Below are 19815 nucleotides of genomic sequence, written 5' to 3'. Positions count from 1 at the left end.
TGACATTCATATATATATATATATATATATATATATATATATATATATATTGAATATTGAATTTAGATTATATTTACCTCCATTACCCTCTCTTATTGCCTTCCCATTCCTGATGACCTCCATCCTCTTCATAGCTAGTTATCCTTCTACCTTCATGTCTTTGTATGTCTGTATGTCTGTGTGTGTCCTTGTATGACTCAATAAGTTCAATAACTCAATTATGTATGTCCTGATGCCAGAATATGCTCTCAGAAGGTATTTCAGACCCATTTCCACTCTAAAGAAGGAAAACCTATAATCAAAGTGTTGGCTATGTTGCTGTTTTGTGCTGAGGAAACGAAGCCCTCATCTTCTGGGCCCTAAGCAATTTTAATGAATCTCTCCAACTGCATCCTAGGTTCCCATGTACTTCCTGTTCTCACCAAGATGGAGAAACAAATTAAGGGCAGGACCCAGTGTCCTTCTGTGTATCAGAACTGTTCTGAACTCTGGGGTCATATGTCTTTACTAGCTCTAAATCAGACAAGGAACAGAGCTTAGGCTAACGTGAGTATAGTGCCTAGCATAAATCTTTAGTCAATGTCTTTCTCTGAGACATAATTTGTTATAAATGCCATTTCTAAAAGCAAACCACTAAATAATTAAGGGCATTTAAAAATCCATTCTATCAATCTGTCACATTCATTAAAATGATGTCAAGAAAGGATGGTATTTAGATAATGAGTTAATATTTTACTTCTCAGTCCCAATTATTTCCTTATTTGCGACTGGCAATGATGGAGATAAGGATTTTCTTATTTCTTATTATTTTCTTAGAAATTACTTTTCTTAGAAACAAAATTGGAACATTGCAATGTTCACTTCTATCAGATTCTCTTTGAAAGCCTCCTTTCTTTATTCTCCATGTCAGACTTTTCCTCCTAACATCTAAGCCCTCATACAAGGTGCCACTGAAGCCACATAAAGCCACTAGGATGTCCCTTTGAGCTGGACTCAAAATGAAATGAAGAATTTCCAGCATAGTACAAGGATGTGTTCTCTCCAATCTTACACAGAACCTACTGCCAAGCAAGTGGTTTCTCTGGAAGGAGGCACAGCATCCTTTGCCAAAACAAATGCTCGATCCGTGAGTAGTACCACATAAGAGACACAGCACATTCTGCCTGAAGACAGAGCCACAGGAGGTCAGCATTTTAATTTATCAATTAATGTGCTACATAAGGAGAAAAGAAATCCTATATCATAATTTTAGCTGCCAAAGAGAGTAACTTTTAAAACGGCTTATGTTTTATTAGATCTAATTGTGTATGTTTGTGTGTGTGTGTGTGTGTGTGTGTGTCTATATGTCCACATATACATGTGCGTGCAGGTGCCCTCTGAGGTCAGAATAAGGTATTAGATCTCCTGCAGCTGGAGTCATGGGCAGTTGTTAGTTTCCAGTCATGAGTGTTATGAACTGAACTCGATGAGTCGTCATTCTCTCATGCTCCCAATAAGACTGAATTTCAGTCAGCTTTAAACCATTGTCTTTAGTTTCTCTAACATCCAAAGAACTGAAAGCATCTTGTGAAATTCTTCTCAAATAATGGTAATGTATGAATGCTTGAATAAATACATTTTGATGTTATTATTCAATTTCTGATGTTATTCTGAAATATTTTGTTACTGTTTTTCACTCCTATAAAGTTTTTGAAACCTTCCCTTTGGCTTCTAGGTTTGCTGTGACAGATGACAATGTTTTCATCAAAGTAGGTCAAAAGTCCCTAAGGCTTATCTAGCTCCAGAGATTCCTGGAGAATCTGATTATGGATAAGACTAAAAATCCCAGAGATACTCTGTCAGGTGTTGAAATGCTAGAACTTTTTAAAACTACGGATACTGATAAATGGGAGGACAGGCATCCATTCCAAATATTATGGGATTATATTGGAAACAATTAGGGAAATTAGAAGATGATATTGATGTTAGAGTAAAGATAAAAGCTGAAATAGAAAAATAAAGATAGTTGATTATAAAAATAACACCTGCAGGTGCTATTGATTTTTTTTAAATAAAATTGTATATAAGATGTCGTAGACATATGAAAGAATATACAGTATGGTGCTCATCACTAGTGATAGGACAATGATGTTTAATGTTCTTTTTTTTTTTTTTATTTTATGTATTCAGCATTGCTCTCTTCAGACACACCAGAAGAGGGCATCAGAGCCCATTAAAGATGGTTGTGAGCCACCATGTGGTTGCTGGGACTTGAACTCAGGACCTCTGGAAGAGCAGTCAGTGCTCTTAACCGCTGAGCCATCTCTCCAGCCCCCGATGTTTAATGTTCTTATTTTGACTTGTTTATATTTTATAATCATATTATGTGCACAAACAACATTTCAATAGTGATTACTAAAAATAAAATATCAGGTAGCTGGGGGGATGGCTCAGTCAGAAAGGTTCGTAAGACATAAAGTTGAGGACGAGAGTTCAGATTCCCAGTAACCCATGAAAACCAGATGTGCTACACATGTCTGCAACCAGTGGTTGGGTTGAGGCACAGAGACAGGTGGAACACTGCATCTCACTGATTAGCCAGCCAACAGAATTGGCCAGCTCAGGCTCAGTAAAAGACCTTGTCTCAAGCAGTGAAATGGAAAGCAATCAAGAGGAAGCTTCACATTAACTTCTGGCCTCCATACACACATTCACACTCATAGGCACATGCTCGCATCTAACTAGCAAAGAACATACACGCAAAACACACACACACACACACACACACACACACACACACACACATACACACACAAATAAATGAAAAGTTATAATAAAAATGAATGGTGGGATGGAATGTTTCTATTTTTTTGAATATAAAACTTGATGTTAAGACTATAGATGGTCAATGAACAAACAAACCACAAAAAAACCCCTAAAGTAGCAATTACTGTTATTATCATTCTGCACGCCACTTATGAAAAGCAAACATCAGAGATCTTCTTTTCTGGTTATGTTGACTACTTTGTTCATGTGCCAGAAAATGCTGATGTTGTTACAAGAGGCGAGCAGACACTATGCAATTATTGTGTGAGGTTGTTATATGTGGAATCATTTCAAAAAGTTCTACTGTGATTTCGACTTGAGATCCTAGTGAACATTATGAGATCAGTATATCTTCCATATTTTTCAGGGTAGCACATATGCTGGTTTGGCTGTGTTTTTTGAGGTGTTAACATGCCCATAGTAATACAGGGGAAGAGAACAAGTATGGAGCTCTTTATAAACCAGCCATGCAAAAGGACAGAATAAATACAAATATGGGCTAAAAGTATGTGTCCATGGATTAACTCTGGTTCATACCCTGAAGGGATGTGAGCAGGGCTTGGGTAATTCTAGTGATAGAAAGACTTTAAATCTGGCCTTGGCCCGATGTTAAAATGTTTACACAGTTACGTGGATAAAGATATAATCATGCTTATCAAATTTGATGATGTCATATATATGTTACAAGAAAAGAGTTTAATAAGATCTCTTCCCATTTGAAAAATGTCTAACTTGACATATGAAAACAGCATATTATTAGAACAATAATATCTAAATTCACAGTTACTATGTCATGCTGCTTTCAAGTTCTTTTCCACCATTCATTTGCTATTTTCAGCATCACCCTCTGAGACATTTATGTTAGCTCTTTGAGATAATGTAATAGTGTAAGGTACAGTTATAGCTTATGAAAACTCATGTAAATCAGTCTGGAGCAAAACAAGGGCTTCAGCTATGGTTTGGGTGAACTTGAAAACAATGATCAATGCTCTCCACTCCTCAATGATACCATTGATCCAAAAAAAGGTGATGATCTCGTTAATTCAAGAATATCCCCAAAATGCTTACCTCATGGATTCAACTTCAAATTCAGTTCCCATTTTCAAAGAACTATTATTATTTCTCAAGGAAGACACAAATTCAAATAAACAGAAGTATCTTTGATTCAATTTCAGTGCAGAGAGGACATTTTTAAAGGGTTCAAATTAATATTCTTTATCACATAGAGAAAACTACTTGGGCTTAAACCTATGAATAGGGGTCTGGATTCTTCAAACATCCCCTCTGTGTACTGTAATACCTACAACTTCCCCCTTGATCTTTTTAGCATTAGCTACTCTTGCATTTTTAGCGAACAATTATCAATCAATCTTATCAAACATGTAGCATTCTCTGTGCACTGTGTGGTATTCTAGTTGTGTAGATTAAGGCTTTTAGAAAAAAATACCTATGTTAATAAGTAAAATTACTCTTTCAAATGCTTTATTAATATAGCTTAGTTTTAATTCTAAAAGCCTGTTACTTGCCCAATACTATTAACTTAGAAATAACTGATTATTCTAAAATCAATCAAAAGAAGGAGGAAAACGTCTCAAACAGAAGTTGTGAATGAGACATAGGCCATAAAACCAAACATCAGAAATTTTAAAACAAATTATAACACTTGAAGTTTTAAAATATTTAATGCATACCTGCATAATTAGGAATTATTTTGTATTTTTATTTAAAACATTTGTTGCTCTCAAAATGAGTAAAATGAGACTTTTGTAAACTTTCTATTTACAATTCAATATTCAAGGACATGAAGTATGACAAGTTTCTTCTGGCTCTTGGAAGATATTTTCAATTTGAGCTTTAAATCCTGGCAAAGGAATAGAAGAATTTATGTGTACCTTGAGCTATGAACAGATGTGTTAACTAGATTCCTGAATCTTTTAAAAGATTTTGTATTCTAAGCAAATAGGCAAACTTCTGCATGCAAGGATGTTAGCACTTTCTCAGACTGTGGTTCTGTGAGCTGTTAAAGAAAATAGTAACTATTCAAAAATGTCACTTCTACATTTGGTAAAAAAGACATAAAACTGGAGCAGGATATTCTTCTATACTGCAACATTCACCCACTTTACTAAATTATATATATACATGCCTGGAATTTTACATTCAAAACAAGGTCAAAAGTGTCCTAAGATAGTCCTAATTCATTCTTCTCGGGCAGACTTCATGCTTGGTTTATTTTTTTACTGCCAATTTTCTTGAAATCTATTGAGACAATAATTAAAATGGCCTTTTGCAGGCATTTGCTCTCTGGCTCTTAGCTACCTACTCTCCTCAGAACTTGGCTATAGTGAAATGAAACTCGCTCGAGTTTGACTCTGGAGGAAAGGAACTGTCTCCCTCCTTTAAACCAATTCACGAGGTTTAAACATGAAACACACACACATACACACACACACACACACACCTTTAAGAAGGTTAAAGGAAAGAGGAGTCTTGTGAGGAGCAGTATTCGCTACTGTCGCCAGAGTGGTAACAGCACAGGTCAGCTTTTTAACACAGGACAGCACAGGTTAGCAAGTTTTCAGAGATTTCATCAACTGTGAAGCCAGTTATAGAATTTCATGCTGCCAACTGCAGCCCTGGAAGCTGAGCAAAGTGACACAGCCAGATTTTTGTATAGAAACAGTCAAGTGTCTTAAGGAGAGGCCAGTGGAGCCCCAAGGAATGTGACTGCATTGTGTCAGCTCTCAAATAAATGTTAAACCTTATCCAACTGTGCTGTTATTACTGCCACCCCTCAAAGACCTTCTGAAGCATTCAAAGCAACAGATGACAGCAGACATATGCTGCCCCAATTCACAAGGGCAATTTGCTAAAATAACCAGCTTTGCCCCCATACAAGTGTTCCATTCTTCTAAAACTGAACGCAGCACCCACTGCTTCCAGAGGCCTGTTGAAACAGGATGCTCCTGTTTCACACCACTGGGCAGGCACTCCTGAGGGACTTCTGATCCTACTATTTCGTTTCTGAAAGAAAAATACAAATGTATAGCCCAGGGTTCAGGATGGTTCTCAGAGTCTTTCCTCTCTCTCTCTCTCTCTCTCTCTCTCTCTCTCTCTCTCTCTCTCTCTCTCTTTCTCTCTCTCTCTCTCTCTCTCTGTGTGTGTGTGTGTGTCTGTTTAAGCTGGCTTTGAACTCAGGATCCTCCTGCCTCAGCCTTTTGAGTGTTCGGATTTAAGAATGTGCCTTTATTTTCTGCTTAGCCACAGTTTTCCCAATCAAATTGCTCTGGTCTCTATGAAAATAGTGTATACTTTCAGAAGAAAATGCATATGAAAATGAATTGTTTGGAAAAATAAAAGTGCCAAATTTTGCATCTTTCTCTCTTAGAGAGCATATGGTAGTTAGAAAGATCCATGGGTAGAGAAAGGTTGAAAGGTACATTGACAACCAAAAGGCTAGCTTGTCTTGAGTGCAGTGTGGAGGGTGGCTCTTTCCTTTATTTGAAGCTTGATTCAAATATTTTATAAACCCCGCCCCCATATTAAGAATCACAACAAGAGGTCACTTGCTGCCAGCCATAGGTCACAGGCTCATGTCTTCTTTTGCTGAAAGGAATTTCTAGCTTTCTGTGAAAACCTAGGAGATGTTGACAAATTGAATCCATGTTGCTATAGAGCTCAAATGCCTTGAATTAGGAGGAAGACCAGCTTCCATCTGAGCAGTGTGGTGCTGGCTGATTGCGTGTCACAAATCTCCACATTCACACACATCACCCTCATGGGCACATCTGCATATGGGAATCCCGGAGAATACAATCAACATTGAACCCGATCACGACAGAGACGTGACTATATCATAGCACCTTTCTTCCCTCCACCCCTCTCCTTTATAGACATCCCTTCAAGTGCTCCAATTAGAGCATGCCCACATCCTGTCTCAGACGTCTCTGAATGCAGAGTGTAATACAAGTTTGGTCACTGACTCCCCTCAGGAACCGCAATGAACACTTGCTAAAATTCATAACAAAAACAAAGCTTTGATGAATCAGTTTTTCCTTTTGTCAGTTCTCATATAAACTAGATGCTTGAGAAATGAAGAGTAGGGTTAGAAACCAAGTCAAATTGAACAATGAGAAGCTGAGAATATGATCATTGGAACTTTGGTCCTTCCCTGTTTCCCTCAGGCCTAAGGTAATGGGGATGTTGATCAGGGAAGACGCATGGTCTTCATAAGACAACTCAAGGCAGGATGGTACTGTTATTTCCAGTGGTCACAAGAACCATTCTGTCACGAAATATTGCAATTCAGCATGAATTAAGCATGGGGGAGAATATAACAGGTGCATGCACATTCAAAGGCATTTCAACAGCGTTCTCTTGCAACATTGACATACCATCATGGCCTTTTAGAAGGACAATTCTTACCTTGTTAATGGCCCCAGATCGCCCGAGTCTTGGCTTCCAGCTTCACTGGGAGTGCTCACTGATTTCGAAGAGGGAGACATAGGGGTTGGGACTAAATAATGAAAATAACAGGTATCCCATGTTAAAAAATGCAGCGGCTGCACTGAGGAAGAGCAGTGTCAGACAAATCAAAACAAACGGGCCCAAATTAAAGTGGTTGTATGGCCAGGAGAGATAGAGATGGGATAAAGAAAAAAAAAGGAAAGAAAAAGGAAGAAAGTCAAGTGAATTTTTCATATTTTGGAAAATGAAAGTCTGAAATGAATTTAGACAGAGTTAACTTAGGGAGTCCAGGGCCATGGCCAGCTAACGAAGTAAAATGGAGAACTACAATAGCTATCCAGATAGTTCAACCCACATTGCTTCAGTAGGAACTATCCAGCTCATTCTAATTCTTCACTTTATTTTGTTAGTATAGATGTGACCTATTTAAAAAAATGAGGTGTCTATAAAACTTTAAACGTTATGAAATGGATGAGCCTAAATAATTTTAAATCCCAAGAGTGGTGAGAGATCTGTTCAGTGTCTAAGTTGGAGAGAAACGTGTGGGTTCATGGTGGATAAAAAACTTGGTGCTAAGATTGTATGACAGAGGGGAAGGGTAAATGTAGAGCCTGGTAATTTAAAAATCTCTTTCAAAACAAAAGAAAATGCCAGCCTGCTTTATTTTTACATTTAATGAATGGTTTCATCCCACCCTACTTTCTCCTTCACTTGGGACTTGTTTTCCTTTGTCCCTGGCAGCCCTCGTAGATGCTGACACATGAACAGAAGTGACCTGCCACCGTGGGGGAGGGAGAAAGAAAGATGCTCAGAGATTCGGATCAGCTGACAATCTGAGCAAGGATAACAAAGGGAAAACAAAGCAAAACAAAGGAAAGAGAAATGGGTTTTCTTTCTCCAACCTCCACATCCAAGCCAAATGTTCATCAGCCACTTACTGCACCAAATAGGCAAGATGGCTCCAGGCCAGCCAACTCAGGGGATTCATCACACATGCCAAGGAAGCCATGTGCAGAAAGAAGCTTCAATACATGAACAAGGAATCCCATTTGCTTTCAATCACATGCAATTTCCTTTTATTTAGGGTAAAAGGTTTAGCAGGATTTTATTGTCTCCCCCCTCAAATTCTGCACGACAATGGCAGAATTGCCAAGGAACTGGGCATTTCCTTGTGGCTCTTCAATTAATTCCCTGATGACCCTGCATGCTAAGTTAGGGGAAAAGCTGAAGAGAGAGATGAAAAATGGCCCCAGTGGAAAGGATTCATGGGTAGCTGAGAAGGTAGTTGCAGATGGGGATGTTCAGATATTTTGTTTTTAAAATTTAATCACAAGCTTTATGCAGGGCAAGGGATGATCAGATATACCTCTACTGGGTTTAACCAGTGTTGACATAGCAACTACAACATTTCAGACTATTTTGAAGCCGAAATATCATTGATCGATAGATGTCTAATTTACATCACATGTCAGCTAAGTACAAAGAGGTTTGCCAACTTCTCAGAGAAGATCCAACAGCCGAATCCCCTGCAGATTACACCTTGCATACATAATAAGAAGTTAAACAAAATCTAACTTTATGAGAGCTGATTATAGCAATGGCTACATGATTTTTTACATGCAATTGAGAGAGACTCATGATTTTTAGTAATATTTTAGTTTTATGCACTAAATCATATTTATCAATACTTAATTTTCAGTTGGATATATTCTCTTTCTTATTTATATTGAGAGCCATAATTACTTCACATAGGTAATTTTTTTCTTAATTTAAATATCTATGAGAATAAAAGGAATTCTGTTTTAATATAGAATCCAAGAATGGAATGAAGCATTCTTCCAAAAATGAAGCATTTTTAATGGCCCTGATATAGTATTTATTCCTATGCATCATTTAAATGGTTTTATTTTTAATGTGTTGGATATTATGTAGTCTTACAGACACCTTCAGATTATTTTCAGATGTATGGAAGATAAATAAATCAAGGAAAAATAAAACAACCCATGAAAGATACACAAGATAGTGGCAGAATAAGCTCATGCAAACTACCTTTAACAAATAAAATAAAAAATTAATCTATGCCCAGACCTCCATGACAAAAGACTTCATGGACAATCAACTAGAAATGGCTGAGTTGAAGGAGGGGGCACTGCAGTAGAATGTCAGTTAACAATGACATCAAGATACACATGAGCCAAGTACATTTAAACGAATTTCCCACTGAACATTCTATTTTGACCACGGAAAAATTCTATGTCTATAGTGTTCATGGTATTTATAACAAGATTAACATTATCTGTAGAGGCAAATAGAGGTTGGGATTCACCAATAGAAACAAAGAACAATTTACTGCTTAAAAATCCCAAGATTTCTTCTACATATATAAATGATTTAAATGAATCTGCCAGTGACACAAGGGAAAATTATGAACATATAATCAGCCAGTATAACATTAGCATCTGCTAATGACTCTGTAAGCATCATTCCCACCTCCTTCCAGCCCCCTCAGTTCTAACAAATACATGCAACTAGGACAGTAAGCCCTAGGTTTTTTTAAGCATAGAAAGCAACAATAAAACAAACAGTTAAAAGCACAGTGTCACTGGATGTGGTATATCTACACAAGAGGTGTAGTAACTCAAGCTTGCAGAAATACCTAGAGGGGGCTCCGGTGATATCCCAATACTCTGAAGCAAAGCTTCTGTCTCTCGTCGTTTGCGATCCAGATCAGAGTCATCTTGAACAGGCTCTTTCTTCTGCTGCATATCAGCCTAAAGGATTTGATATCAGCAAGGAAAGTTAGTGACTTAACTAAAGGGCAAGCGTTTCATCGATGAAGTAGAAAACGTCTGGAGCAAAGGCCAGGCAGACCGCTACATAGATATAGTTATATGTGGAGGATGAAAACCACCTTAACAGCTCAGTTAATAACTGACAAGGACTCTCTTTTTTGGTTGAGGACTTTCTCCAACTGTTATCACATGAGGTGAAAGTTTTCCAGGCTCATAAGATGCGCGGAAGGGCACCTGCATCCAAGCCTGACTCCCCAAGTTTGAGTTCTAGAACCTGTATGGTAGAAAATGTACCCACTTGTGTGCCCCACGAAAAACGCATACACAAAACAAGTAAAATACAATAATTAGAAATAAAATGAGAAACTTCCTCTTGGGGTTTTGAAAGGAACCATCAAGGCAAACTATTTCTGAAAGTATTATTATTGTAAAGTATTGTATATATTGTAAAGTATTACTAAATATTATTGTAAAAGTAAATCTTGTCTGTTTTGGCCTCTATGTTCCTGCTGGGACACTGGTTCCTGGTCAGCACCTCTTAGTAATGCTCACATTACAGAAATATAAATTTCTGTAATCTAGCCGAAAAGTAAAAAGTAAGGCTATTTATAGAAATTAGTAACTATAAATTTTACCATTTGTATTGGTGATAGAAGCTCATCATGGCGGAAGCCTGCTAATACATTATTGCTGTGGTTCTTTTTATTTAAAAAAAAACAAAACAAAAACAAACCAAAAAAAACTAGATTCAGATTTCCACAGGAGCCATTAACACATTAACTCACAATACTTTCTAGGAAAACGTAGTGCAAATAAAACAAAACAAAACTCTTCTTAGGAGTTTCTTTTATGAATTATCTAGAACACAACTTGAAGACTCAAGTCAGATTTTATGCCTCATTTGTGCTTTTTATGGGATTGTGACAAACTAAAATGGTAGCTATAAAAGGTCAAGAAACTTTAGGGCTTATCTCTCATCCCTCCTGATAGTGCTTCCTCTATCTGCCCTCTGATTCCTCACTCCATGTAACTATTTATGTTTCATTATTACCCCATTATATCCTGTCTCCCAACCTTTGAATCTGCCCCCTCCCCATAACCCCTAACTCATTTCTTGACTTCTATGGGTATCTCAAATGGAACACTCATACGCAAAGACCCCAAGCATACAACCACTGATAATGTCTGAATTTCCTCATACAGGATGATTGCCCCCAACTACATCTATATACTTGATAATGTCATTGCCCAGTTCCACACCAGGAGAACACTAGTATCTACTTCACAAGCAATCTTTATGTAAACCTCTCTTGAAGCCTATCAAGCCAACTATCCTATTAATTTTCAGGCATCTTTTAATCTTCATTGGTATTGAACATCGTAGTGGGTATATTGCCTCAATGAGCAAAATTAATTTCTATGTGCCTGAGACAGAATAATGCAGGGAGTTTTGGCTTGCCTCAGACAGTATCCTCCAACTTTATTATAAGACCAGTGTGTATCTGTACATAGCTCAGGGTTCAACACTATTCATCTTGGCCTTAAAGTGCACTTCAATTGGTGCAGTCTATCTGTCATTAGGGAGAGAACTGTCATTTGAGATCTAAATAGAGCTGAACAGAGTCTTAGAAGATTTCAGCCTTTTCACGACACTCTCCATTCTTAAAAGGCAATTCTGTCTCAGTCTGTGATGATGCTAAAACACACGCTCTTTTCCAATTGTGATATTTAAACAACTGAAGCATATTCCAATGCCAGTGTGCACAGCAAGCAAAGATGGGGCTGAGAAAAAAAAACGACCGTGAGGATGAGGCTCTCCAGCCATGTTCACTTTTTATACAGTTAAAAAGGAGGATGTGTTGGGGAGGGAGAGACGAAAGAAAATACATGTGCGAGAGCTGCTATTGAAATGCAGGTTAAGAAGACCTTAAAGAATGTAAAATACACCCTAGTATTGCTACACGTAATAGTGTGGTATTTCAGAGACGGGTTTAGCCTAACTGAACTCTCGGTTTTACTTAGAGCATCACAGTTGTTCTGTTCACCACCAGGTGTTCAGACCTGGATCAGTTCCTGGGATATAATACATAATAAAAATGTGTTTGATGAATGAATTAATATCTGACTTGAGCAGGCATTGTTTTATGGTAAAAGTCTTTCTTAGGTTAATTTCTTTCAACTACATTCCATTTAGGGACCTCTTCCTTCACAATACTCCTGTGAAAAGGAGATATTTAGAAACCTAGAAACTCAGAGCTCACAAAAGCCATTTCTTTCAACAAAAATGTATTGAAGGAAGACAGTATCCATGGAAATTCTGGGTACTAGGGAAGACTTCACAGAGGAAATGAAAATGATCTGTCTAATCTCCCCCTTTAAAGGCACTTGGGCACAGCAGACCAAACTTTCTCCCATAGGCATCCTGTGTGAAAAGGTAAAGCTCTGGCTTGGGGTTTGAGATTTATCTTGATTTTAAAAATGATGTGCCTTCAAGAAACATAATAGAGGCCAAATTATCTGTCAACATGGACAACAGACATTGTACAAAAACAGTCTCCCCACCCCAAACTTTCACTTCCTCTGTACTAAGTGTGTATTGCACTCATTGTCTGCTTTGTCTTACTTTACAAGATTAACTTTTTACATTTATTTATTTAGGTGTGTGGGACTGCAGAGATGGGGTTGGGCACGTGTCATGGCATGGATGCAGAGGTCAACGGAAAGCTTGCAGGAGTTGTTTCTCTCCTTCCAGCAAGAGAAATCTGGGGCTCAAATTCAGGTGAACATGCTTGGTGGCAAGTGCCCACACTTGCTGAGCCATCTCAGTCCCACACTTCTATTATTTATCTACTAATATGTATACCTCTCTGTCTCTGTCTGTCTCTGTCTCTCTGTCTCTATCTCTCTGACTCTGTGTGTGTGTGTGCGTGGATGTGTGTTGATGTGTGTGTGTGTCTATGTGTGCGTGTTGTGTGTATGCGTGTGTTGTATGTGTGTTGTGTGTGTTGTATTGTGTATGTGCGTGTGATTGGGGGTGTGCCTGCATATCACACAGTTTGAGTATAGGGGTCAGAATGGAACTTTTGGATGACAATCCTCTCCTTTTACCTTGTTGAGTCAGAGTCTCTCTTATAGTTTCTAGATGCTGTGTGCTCTAGGATACCACAGCAGGGTTTCTAAGTGGCTTCCAGAGATTGTCCTCAGGTTATCTGGTTTGAGGATCAAGTGCTTTTTGGCCTTGTCATCCCTCCAGCTCTATATTTCTTTTAATTCTTAAGAAACAAATCAACAAACTGGAATATACTGAGAATAAGTGTTTATCTAGTTTCTTAGGCTTACAAAAGCTTAGGAAAGCTATCAATACCCAAAGCTGACCAGAAGAGTTGTGCAATTAAATAACCAGAGTTTATCAGAAACAAGCAAGTTATCACTCAGCACATTAAACAAAACAAAGTATAATTTCTTCAAAGAGACTGAGGCTAGTGGCCTAGTGATAAACTTTATGATTCTCTCTAGTATGAACTATACAGAACACTGCCATGTTTTAATAACTCACCGTGGGCTGATTTAGCATCACTAGTAATTAAAGACCCAAAAGTTGCCTTTCCCAGCAAACTATATTTTTGTTTGTGAGGCGTAATCACAGCTGAGGTCTAGAGAGGATAATCAAAGAAAGAAAATTTGCCAGCTGTGAGGAGTTGTCAATTCCTTTTCAAAGACAGTTCCTCATTCATTAGGGAACAGGTGAAGACTGGGTGAAAGCCTCAATCTGTCCCTGTTTCCAGCAATTCAGCCTAAGACCAAAGTCAGAGTAAAACTTCAGAGTGGCCCCCATTAAGTTCACCTCACTGCACTGAAGCCAAGTTTTCATGAAATTGGGCCTGTCTCGCCTCTTAAATGCTGGCCACTATATTTATTTTTAAATCAGATTTCAGCCGGAATACCATAGCCAGGAAAGCAACTGGCATCTAAGAAAGCAGAAAGTGAGTTTTTTTCTGTGCAATTTTCTCCACTGTTGGGGATAATCTACCCTGGTGGCCCTGATCCCCTCTTCTCTTCATCGTCACAGACAGGAAGGCACCCAGGTTTGCACCAAAGGGTACTTTGTTCCTTTTTAATTCAGAATCCGTTTGTTTCATTTAAAATATGGGTCTAAATAAAGTTTAAACAACATCAAACTTAAATTCTTAAGCCAACTTCCAACTACTTTTAAACAACACAAAAATCAGAACATCTTAGCTCAGGGATCAGGAATGGTGGCAGTCGATGCAAGCGCTCCATAAATTTGAGGTCAGAGATTACACGGGAATCTGCAGGATGGACTGCTTCAGGATTTTATAACATGGAGATCAGAGTCTTCAGTATCTCCCTCAAACAGCTATCATGTCTATTTTTTTGTTGGGCATATACTATACGGAAAAACGTGTTAGACACAAAATTAAAAAAACAAAACAGCATATATCCCTATCCCTTCCTGTATTTAGAGGGGTCAGAGGTAGATTTCCATAGTGAAGGACATCAGAGATGACAACAGAAAGATGTGTGGGTGTACAGAATTAATGAGCAGGTGAAGGATATGAGAGGAACAGAGCAAACTTGCCATCAAGAGAGTGTGGTCCATAAAGGAATTGTACATACAGATCGAGCCTCTCCAAGTTGAAATGCAAAATATTCTGATATCTCGCAGAATGCCACAAAATGAAATTTGGTTTTAAAAAAAGATTATTTTAAACATTGCATAAAACATCTCTAGCCTACCTGTACAAAGTGTTTATAAAGCACATGAATTTCATGTGTAAACTTAAGTCTCCGAACACATTTCCAAAGTTACACGTGCAGACATTTTCAGATCTGAAAAATAAAATCCAAAGCAAGAAATACTCCTCAAGAATATCACCGACAGGATACTTAAACGGGAGGTTATTCCGGCTGGGATGTGGCTTTTAGAGAGAATAGAAGTGAGGCAGAAAAGAGTTGTGTTATACTTCTCCAAACCATGATGATCCTTTTTACCTGTGGGAACAGAATGATCCCCAAGACCTGAGTTAGGATGAGGCAGCTGGCGACAGGCTACTCCGTAAAGCCAGAGACAAAAGAGAGCAAGTCTTTTGTACATGGAGCTTATTTCTTCATTTGAAAAAAAAGATCAAAATTAATTAGTTACTTTTTTTTTCATATATAAAGTACTGTAACTTCTGGGCTGGAGGGATAGCTCAGCAGCTAAGAGTACTGAGCCAAGTTTGGCTCCCAGGACTCACATCCAGTGGTGCACGCGTGCGAACACACACACACACACACACACACACACACACACTCACACTTTAAAAATAAACAAATCATTAAGATATCATAGGCTCATGAGGAAACTCAGATTCTAAGGTAGCATCCTGATCAAAGGATCTGTGTGAATCCATCTAATGGCCCCTCAGTTCCTCACCACTGACCTCAGAAGCACTGTAAGAACTGTTTCTCACTGTGGTGCATAATCTTGATTGGTGTCATGAGGGAACTTACAATCACCTGAGAGACACACGGGGATGTCAGTGAGGGTGTGTCCAGAGAGAACAACCTGGGCCGAGTGTGTGCAGCACTATCCCATGATGGACTGGTGTTCCAAGCTGAATCAAAAGGAGAACGCAAATGGGGTACCACCATTCATCTCTCTGTCTAACTGTGGACATAGTGTGAGGAGATGCCTCATGCTCCTGTCACAACAGAAGCAGCATTTGCCACCATGTCTTTCCCACCTGGAAAGGCTTTAACCAGAAACAAACAATCCCTTCTTCCTTAAGTGGCCTTTGTCAGGTACTTGGTCACAACAATGAGAAAGGTTATTAGGATTCACTGACTTGTTTCGCTCTACTAGCTTTTGGAGTCTATACAGAACTCTGTCAGGAAGACAAGTACTCAGAGGTTCACACTAAAGGCCATTCTGTAAAGCCAGAACCAAGTTTATGAGCCACATACAATGCAAAAGCTGCTGTATGAAAGCAGGCTTAATACCATCTGTCTGCTGACACTGACTGCTCAAAACAAATGGAGCCAGACTGTCTGCAAAGGATATTTAAACGAACTGGTGGCTCCATGGGGATAGCGGTTTTAATGAGATGTCACCCATACAGACAGGCTTGAATACGTGCTCCTCAGTTGACGACACTATTTGGGGAGGCATAGGGGTATAGTCTTGCTGGAGGAAGTGTGTCACTGAAGGTGGGCCTTGAGGTTTCAAAAGACTCCACTAACCCTGAGAGCTGAGAGCTATCACCTTTTCCTGTTGTCCTGTTCCCTCCCCACCTGCCATGATGGTGATGGGCTCTTATCTCTCTGGAAATGTAAGTAAACCCTTCTATACGTAGCCCGATTGTCTTAAGTTCAATCACTAGGACCCACGTGGTGGAAGGAGTGGAGGAGCTCCACACATTTACTGTAGCCCCGACCTAGTCACTCACCAAATAAACAAAGAGATGTCTTTAAAATTTTAAACAGATGTTTAAATGATACAACTGAAAGAGCTTCCTGAGGGATGATAGATTGTGCAGAGAGGATACTTAAAGCCAAGGTATGCTTTAAACACATTATAGCCAGGGCAACCCAAAATTGAGCCCTGCTTATTTGAACCTTCTGAATGGATCAAGATCAGAGTGAAGGACTTTGAATTGCCCCTGTGACTTTGAGCTACCCTGTCAGTTAAGGAATAAAGAGAGTAAGATCTTCTGTAGCTCGGATTCTAGAGGCATATGGAGGCCAGAAGTACTACCTGCCTCCCAGGCTCCCGGAGCAATCTTTACTCTGCAGGAGGTGAGACCTTTGCTTTGCAAAACTGCTTGGTGTACCAATAATAATAATAATGATAATAATAATAATAAATAATAATAAATAATAATAATTAAATAAGTAAAAGAAAGCTGCCTTGATCAGCTTGTTGGTCCACAATTCTCCCAAAATGTATAAAATGAAAATGATGGAATAGACAGACTAATTTTGAACCAGATTTCTTATATCACATCATTCTTCATAGTAATTCCATGAAATTCAATTTGGATGTTAGAATGTCAGTTTAAACGGAAACCCATTATTAGCAAGGAATAGCAGGTGCTTTAAAGATACAGTAACTGTTGACGTTTGAGAGAAGGGAAACATAATTACCTAATGCCTTTTTGGGCTTCCTGTACAAATGAATAGCCATCCATGTCAGTTCTCACCTCTATTTCACCCACAACCTGCATACATAACAGCAAAGATCTTGCAGGGAAAGCCATTATGCAGAAGATCAAGGACACACACACTATCACATCAATCAAAGTGTAAGGTGCAGAGAGGTGGGAGAAGCCAGAAGGCTAAACTGCAACTGCAATTACGTCTTTCTTTGTTGGAAATTAATAAACCTTGTAAATCTGCTATTTTACTTTCTTAAATTTGTAGAATGAAGCATCATCTATTTAGATCATGAGGCACCAAAATACATTTTTTTCCGAAAAAAAAAAAACTCTGTGGGGAGAAGTTCTGGTTTCTCTTATTGCAGGGATATCATGCTGTACAAAGATTTCTTCCTAGAAAACTATTGACAACTATCTTTGCCATCTGGCTTTTGTTCATCAAATGCACCATTTCTAAACTGTCCCAGCAAATTGGAGAGGAAAAGGATAAATCACTTCTTGGGTTGAGGTGAGAGAAGAAGATATATGACAGACAGGCTTTGAATTTGGGATCAATAGTCTTCGACCCCTGAGTTTACCAGGAGAAAAGCTGTCTAGCCTCTGGGTCCTCGCTGTGTGGTGACATGAAGAAGAGCCACAGCAGAAGGTCTCTAAAACCCCCTAATGCCATAACAGCTGACACTATTCTATGCTATGCATTCACCTTCCTACCCTAACTCACTGCCCCGGGCCAAGGATCTTTACTGACCAGCAGAAGTGCACTGTGTGTAAGATTAACCTGAAATCCAATGGCCCTGTTCTCTATTTTATCTTCTAAAATAATTGTACTGGTAGTTTCTTACAAAAATAAGTACATAGAAATTAGTACAGAGGAAGAATTTTTCCCTTAAAACTAACACAAGTATAAACTCTATCTTAGGTTCCAGGCAGCTGGAGGGAAGGTCATTCTAATCCTAGTACTTCCATGAAGTAAGAAAATCATTTTTCCCAATGTAAGGCTAGAAGGACAAATCCCAGAAAGATTAAAGAACAGCCACTAGCAGAGGGATCACAGTCCACTTCCAGAGTTCTATTTAATTCTAGAGTGAACCTAGGCTTGAGGACTTTTGAGCCATGCACCATCCACTGCTTGGGTCATGCCTGACATCACTTACTTACTCTGTAGAAATGAACTTCCTCTTCAGAGTGTATAGATATGCACACACATTTTACTCAAACTTCGTGCGAATTCTCAAAGGAGGTCTTGCTTGCCCATGTAACTGGTTTCTTAGACCCCAGTGATCCTTTTACCCTCCAGCAACCCGATTCCAGCCTCACCTCTTTCTTTTTCCTCTCCTCTTCCTTCCGCTTCTTCTCCTCTCTTATCTGCGCTAAGCGCTGCTTTTTGCGCTCCAGCTCAGCTTTTAGGTCGCTCTTGTCAGACATCTTTGCTTCCTTAGAGAAAAGGAGAGAGAGAAAGTGAGAGACTATGTAATCTTACTTGTATTATCATTACAGAATCACTCAAAAGAAAGTGCAGCTTGCAAATGTGACTTTGGAGCAATAATAGGTTGTATTAGTTAGTCTGTGCAGAAGAATCAGAAAAAAGAACCTAGGTTTGCTCTAGCATAGTGTGATTCTTTTTCTATTATGCATCCATAAGTAACTAAAGAAATTCGTTGTCATCTGGGTTGAAAAAGAATATCAACTGACTTCCAGGGAAGCAACACATTTTCTGTCCAAGTTTCTTCACAGATAAACAAAAGGAGAGAGGGTTGAAAAAGAAGCCTCATGATGACTTCGAGTTTAGATGCTAATGGAGCAATTCATCTCCACGATGCACAAAGAAAATAGGCTGTCAGGAACCCTAGAGTGTGCCCTGCTCAGATTTCTATGGACGGGATAAACAGTCCTCCGAGGAGCGTAGGGAAATTTCATTTTGGCTACCGTTACATGCCTCTCGGAAGACAGCTGCTGAAGACCCGACATGCTAATCTTTTTTCCCTCTAAACTCCTCCCAATCTGTCACACTTAATTTCATCTCCCAAATAACACTATTTCTATAAATGTTCATTTGCATACTGAGTGTAATAGTCTTATTTTGGTACTGACCTCACTCAAAGTAAAGGGCATTGATGTACACAAGAAATAGGAGTTGACTCTGTGTTGAATTCTGAGGAAAATTCATCCAAATAAGGTTTAATTTTGTTTATCACTTAAAAAAACCACTTATTTTATGTGTATGATTGTTTTGCCTGCATGCATATATGTGTACCACAGGCATTCATTGAGTCTGCAGAAGTTAAAAGAGGGTATCGGATTCTCTGGATCTAGATTTTCAGGTGATAGCGAACCATGTGGGTACTGGGACTTGAACCTGGGTCCTCTGTGTTAGCAGCAAATACCCTCACTGCTAAGCTATCTCTCCAGCCCCAAGGCTTAACCTTAATGTTTTCATGGCAGTGTTTATGATAATGGGGCCAAAGCATTTTCAAATACAAGAAATTTGGAGAAGACTATTATTAGTTACCAAAGATCATACACTCTTCCGTTCTGGAAACAAGCAAGGAGGAAACCCATAGAAATGAAGGCTGTCCAGCCACTGCATGGTGGAA

The 19815-nt window shown here is 38.8% G+C and overlaps 1 protein-coding gene across 2 annotated transcripts in view; it reads right to left on the bottom strand.

Annotated features, from left to right (window-relative positions):
* Dync1i1 (dynein cytoplasmic 1 intermediate chain 1) overlaps positions 1 to 19815 on the bottom strand; it is a 290802-nt gene that overhangs the window by 241698 nt on the left and 29289 nt on the right. For both annotated transcript variants that reach the window (XM_028779147.1, XM_028779148.1), the window contains exons 2-4: positions 18539 to 18655; positions 9929 to 10043; positions 7231 to 7321 (exon numbers count right to left, since the gene is read on the bottom strand). In XM_028779147.1, coding sequence (XP_028634980.1) covers positions 7231 to 7321; positions 9929 to 10043; positions 18539 to 18646 — 314 coding nt within the window. In that variant the 5' untranslated portion in view covers positions 18647 to 18655. The remainder of the gene's footprint in view (positions 1 to 7230; positions 7322 to 9928; positions 10044 to 18538; positions 18656 to 19815) is intronic.

Source organism: Grammomys surdaster, unplaced genomic scaffold (genome assembly GCF_004785775.1).
Source record: "Grammomys surdaster isolate TR1022 unplaced genomic scaffold, NIH_TR_1.0 345, whole genome shotgun sequence".
NCBI lineage: Eukaryota > Metazoa > Chordata > Mammalia > Rodentia > Muridae > Grammomys > Grammomys surdaster.
Note: the sequence above shows the minus strand (reverse complement) of the source record. Positions and strands in the feature narration are given on the sequence as shown.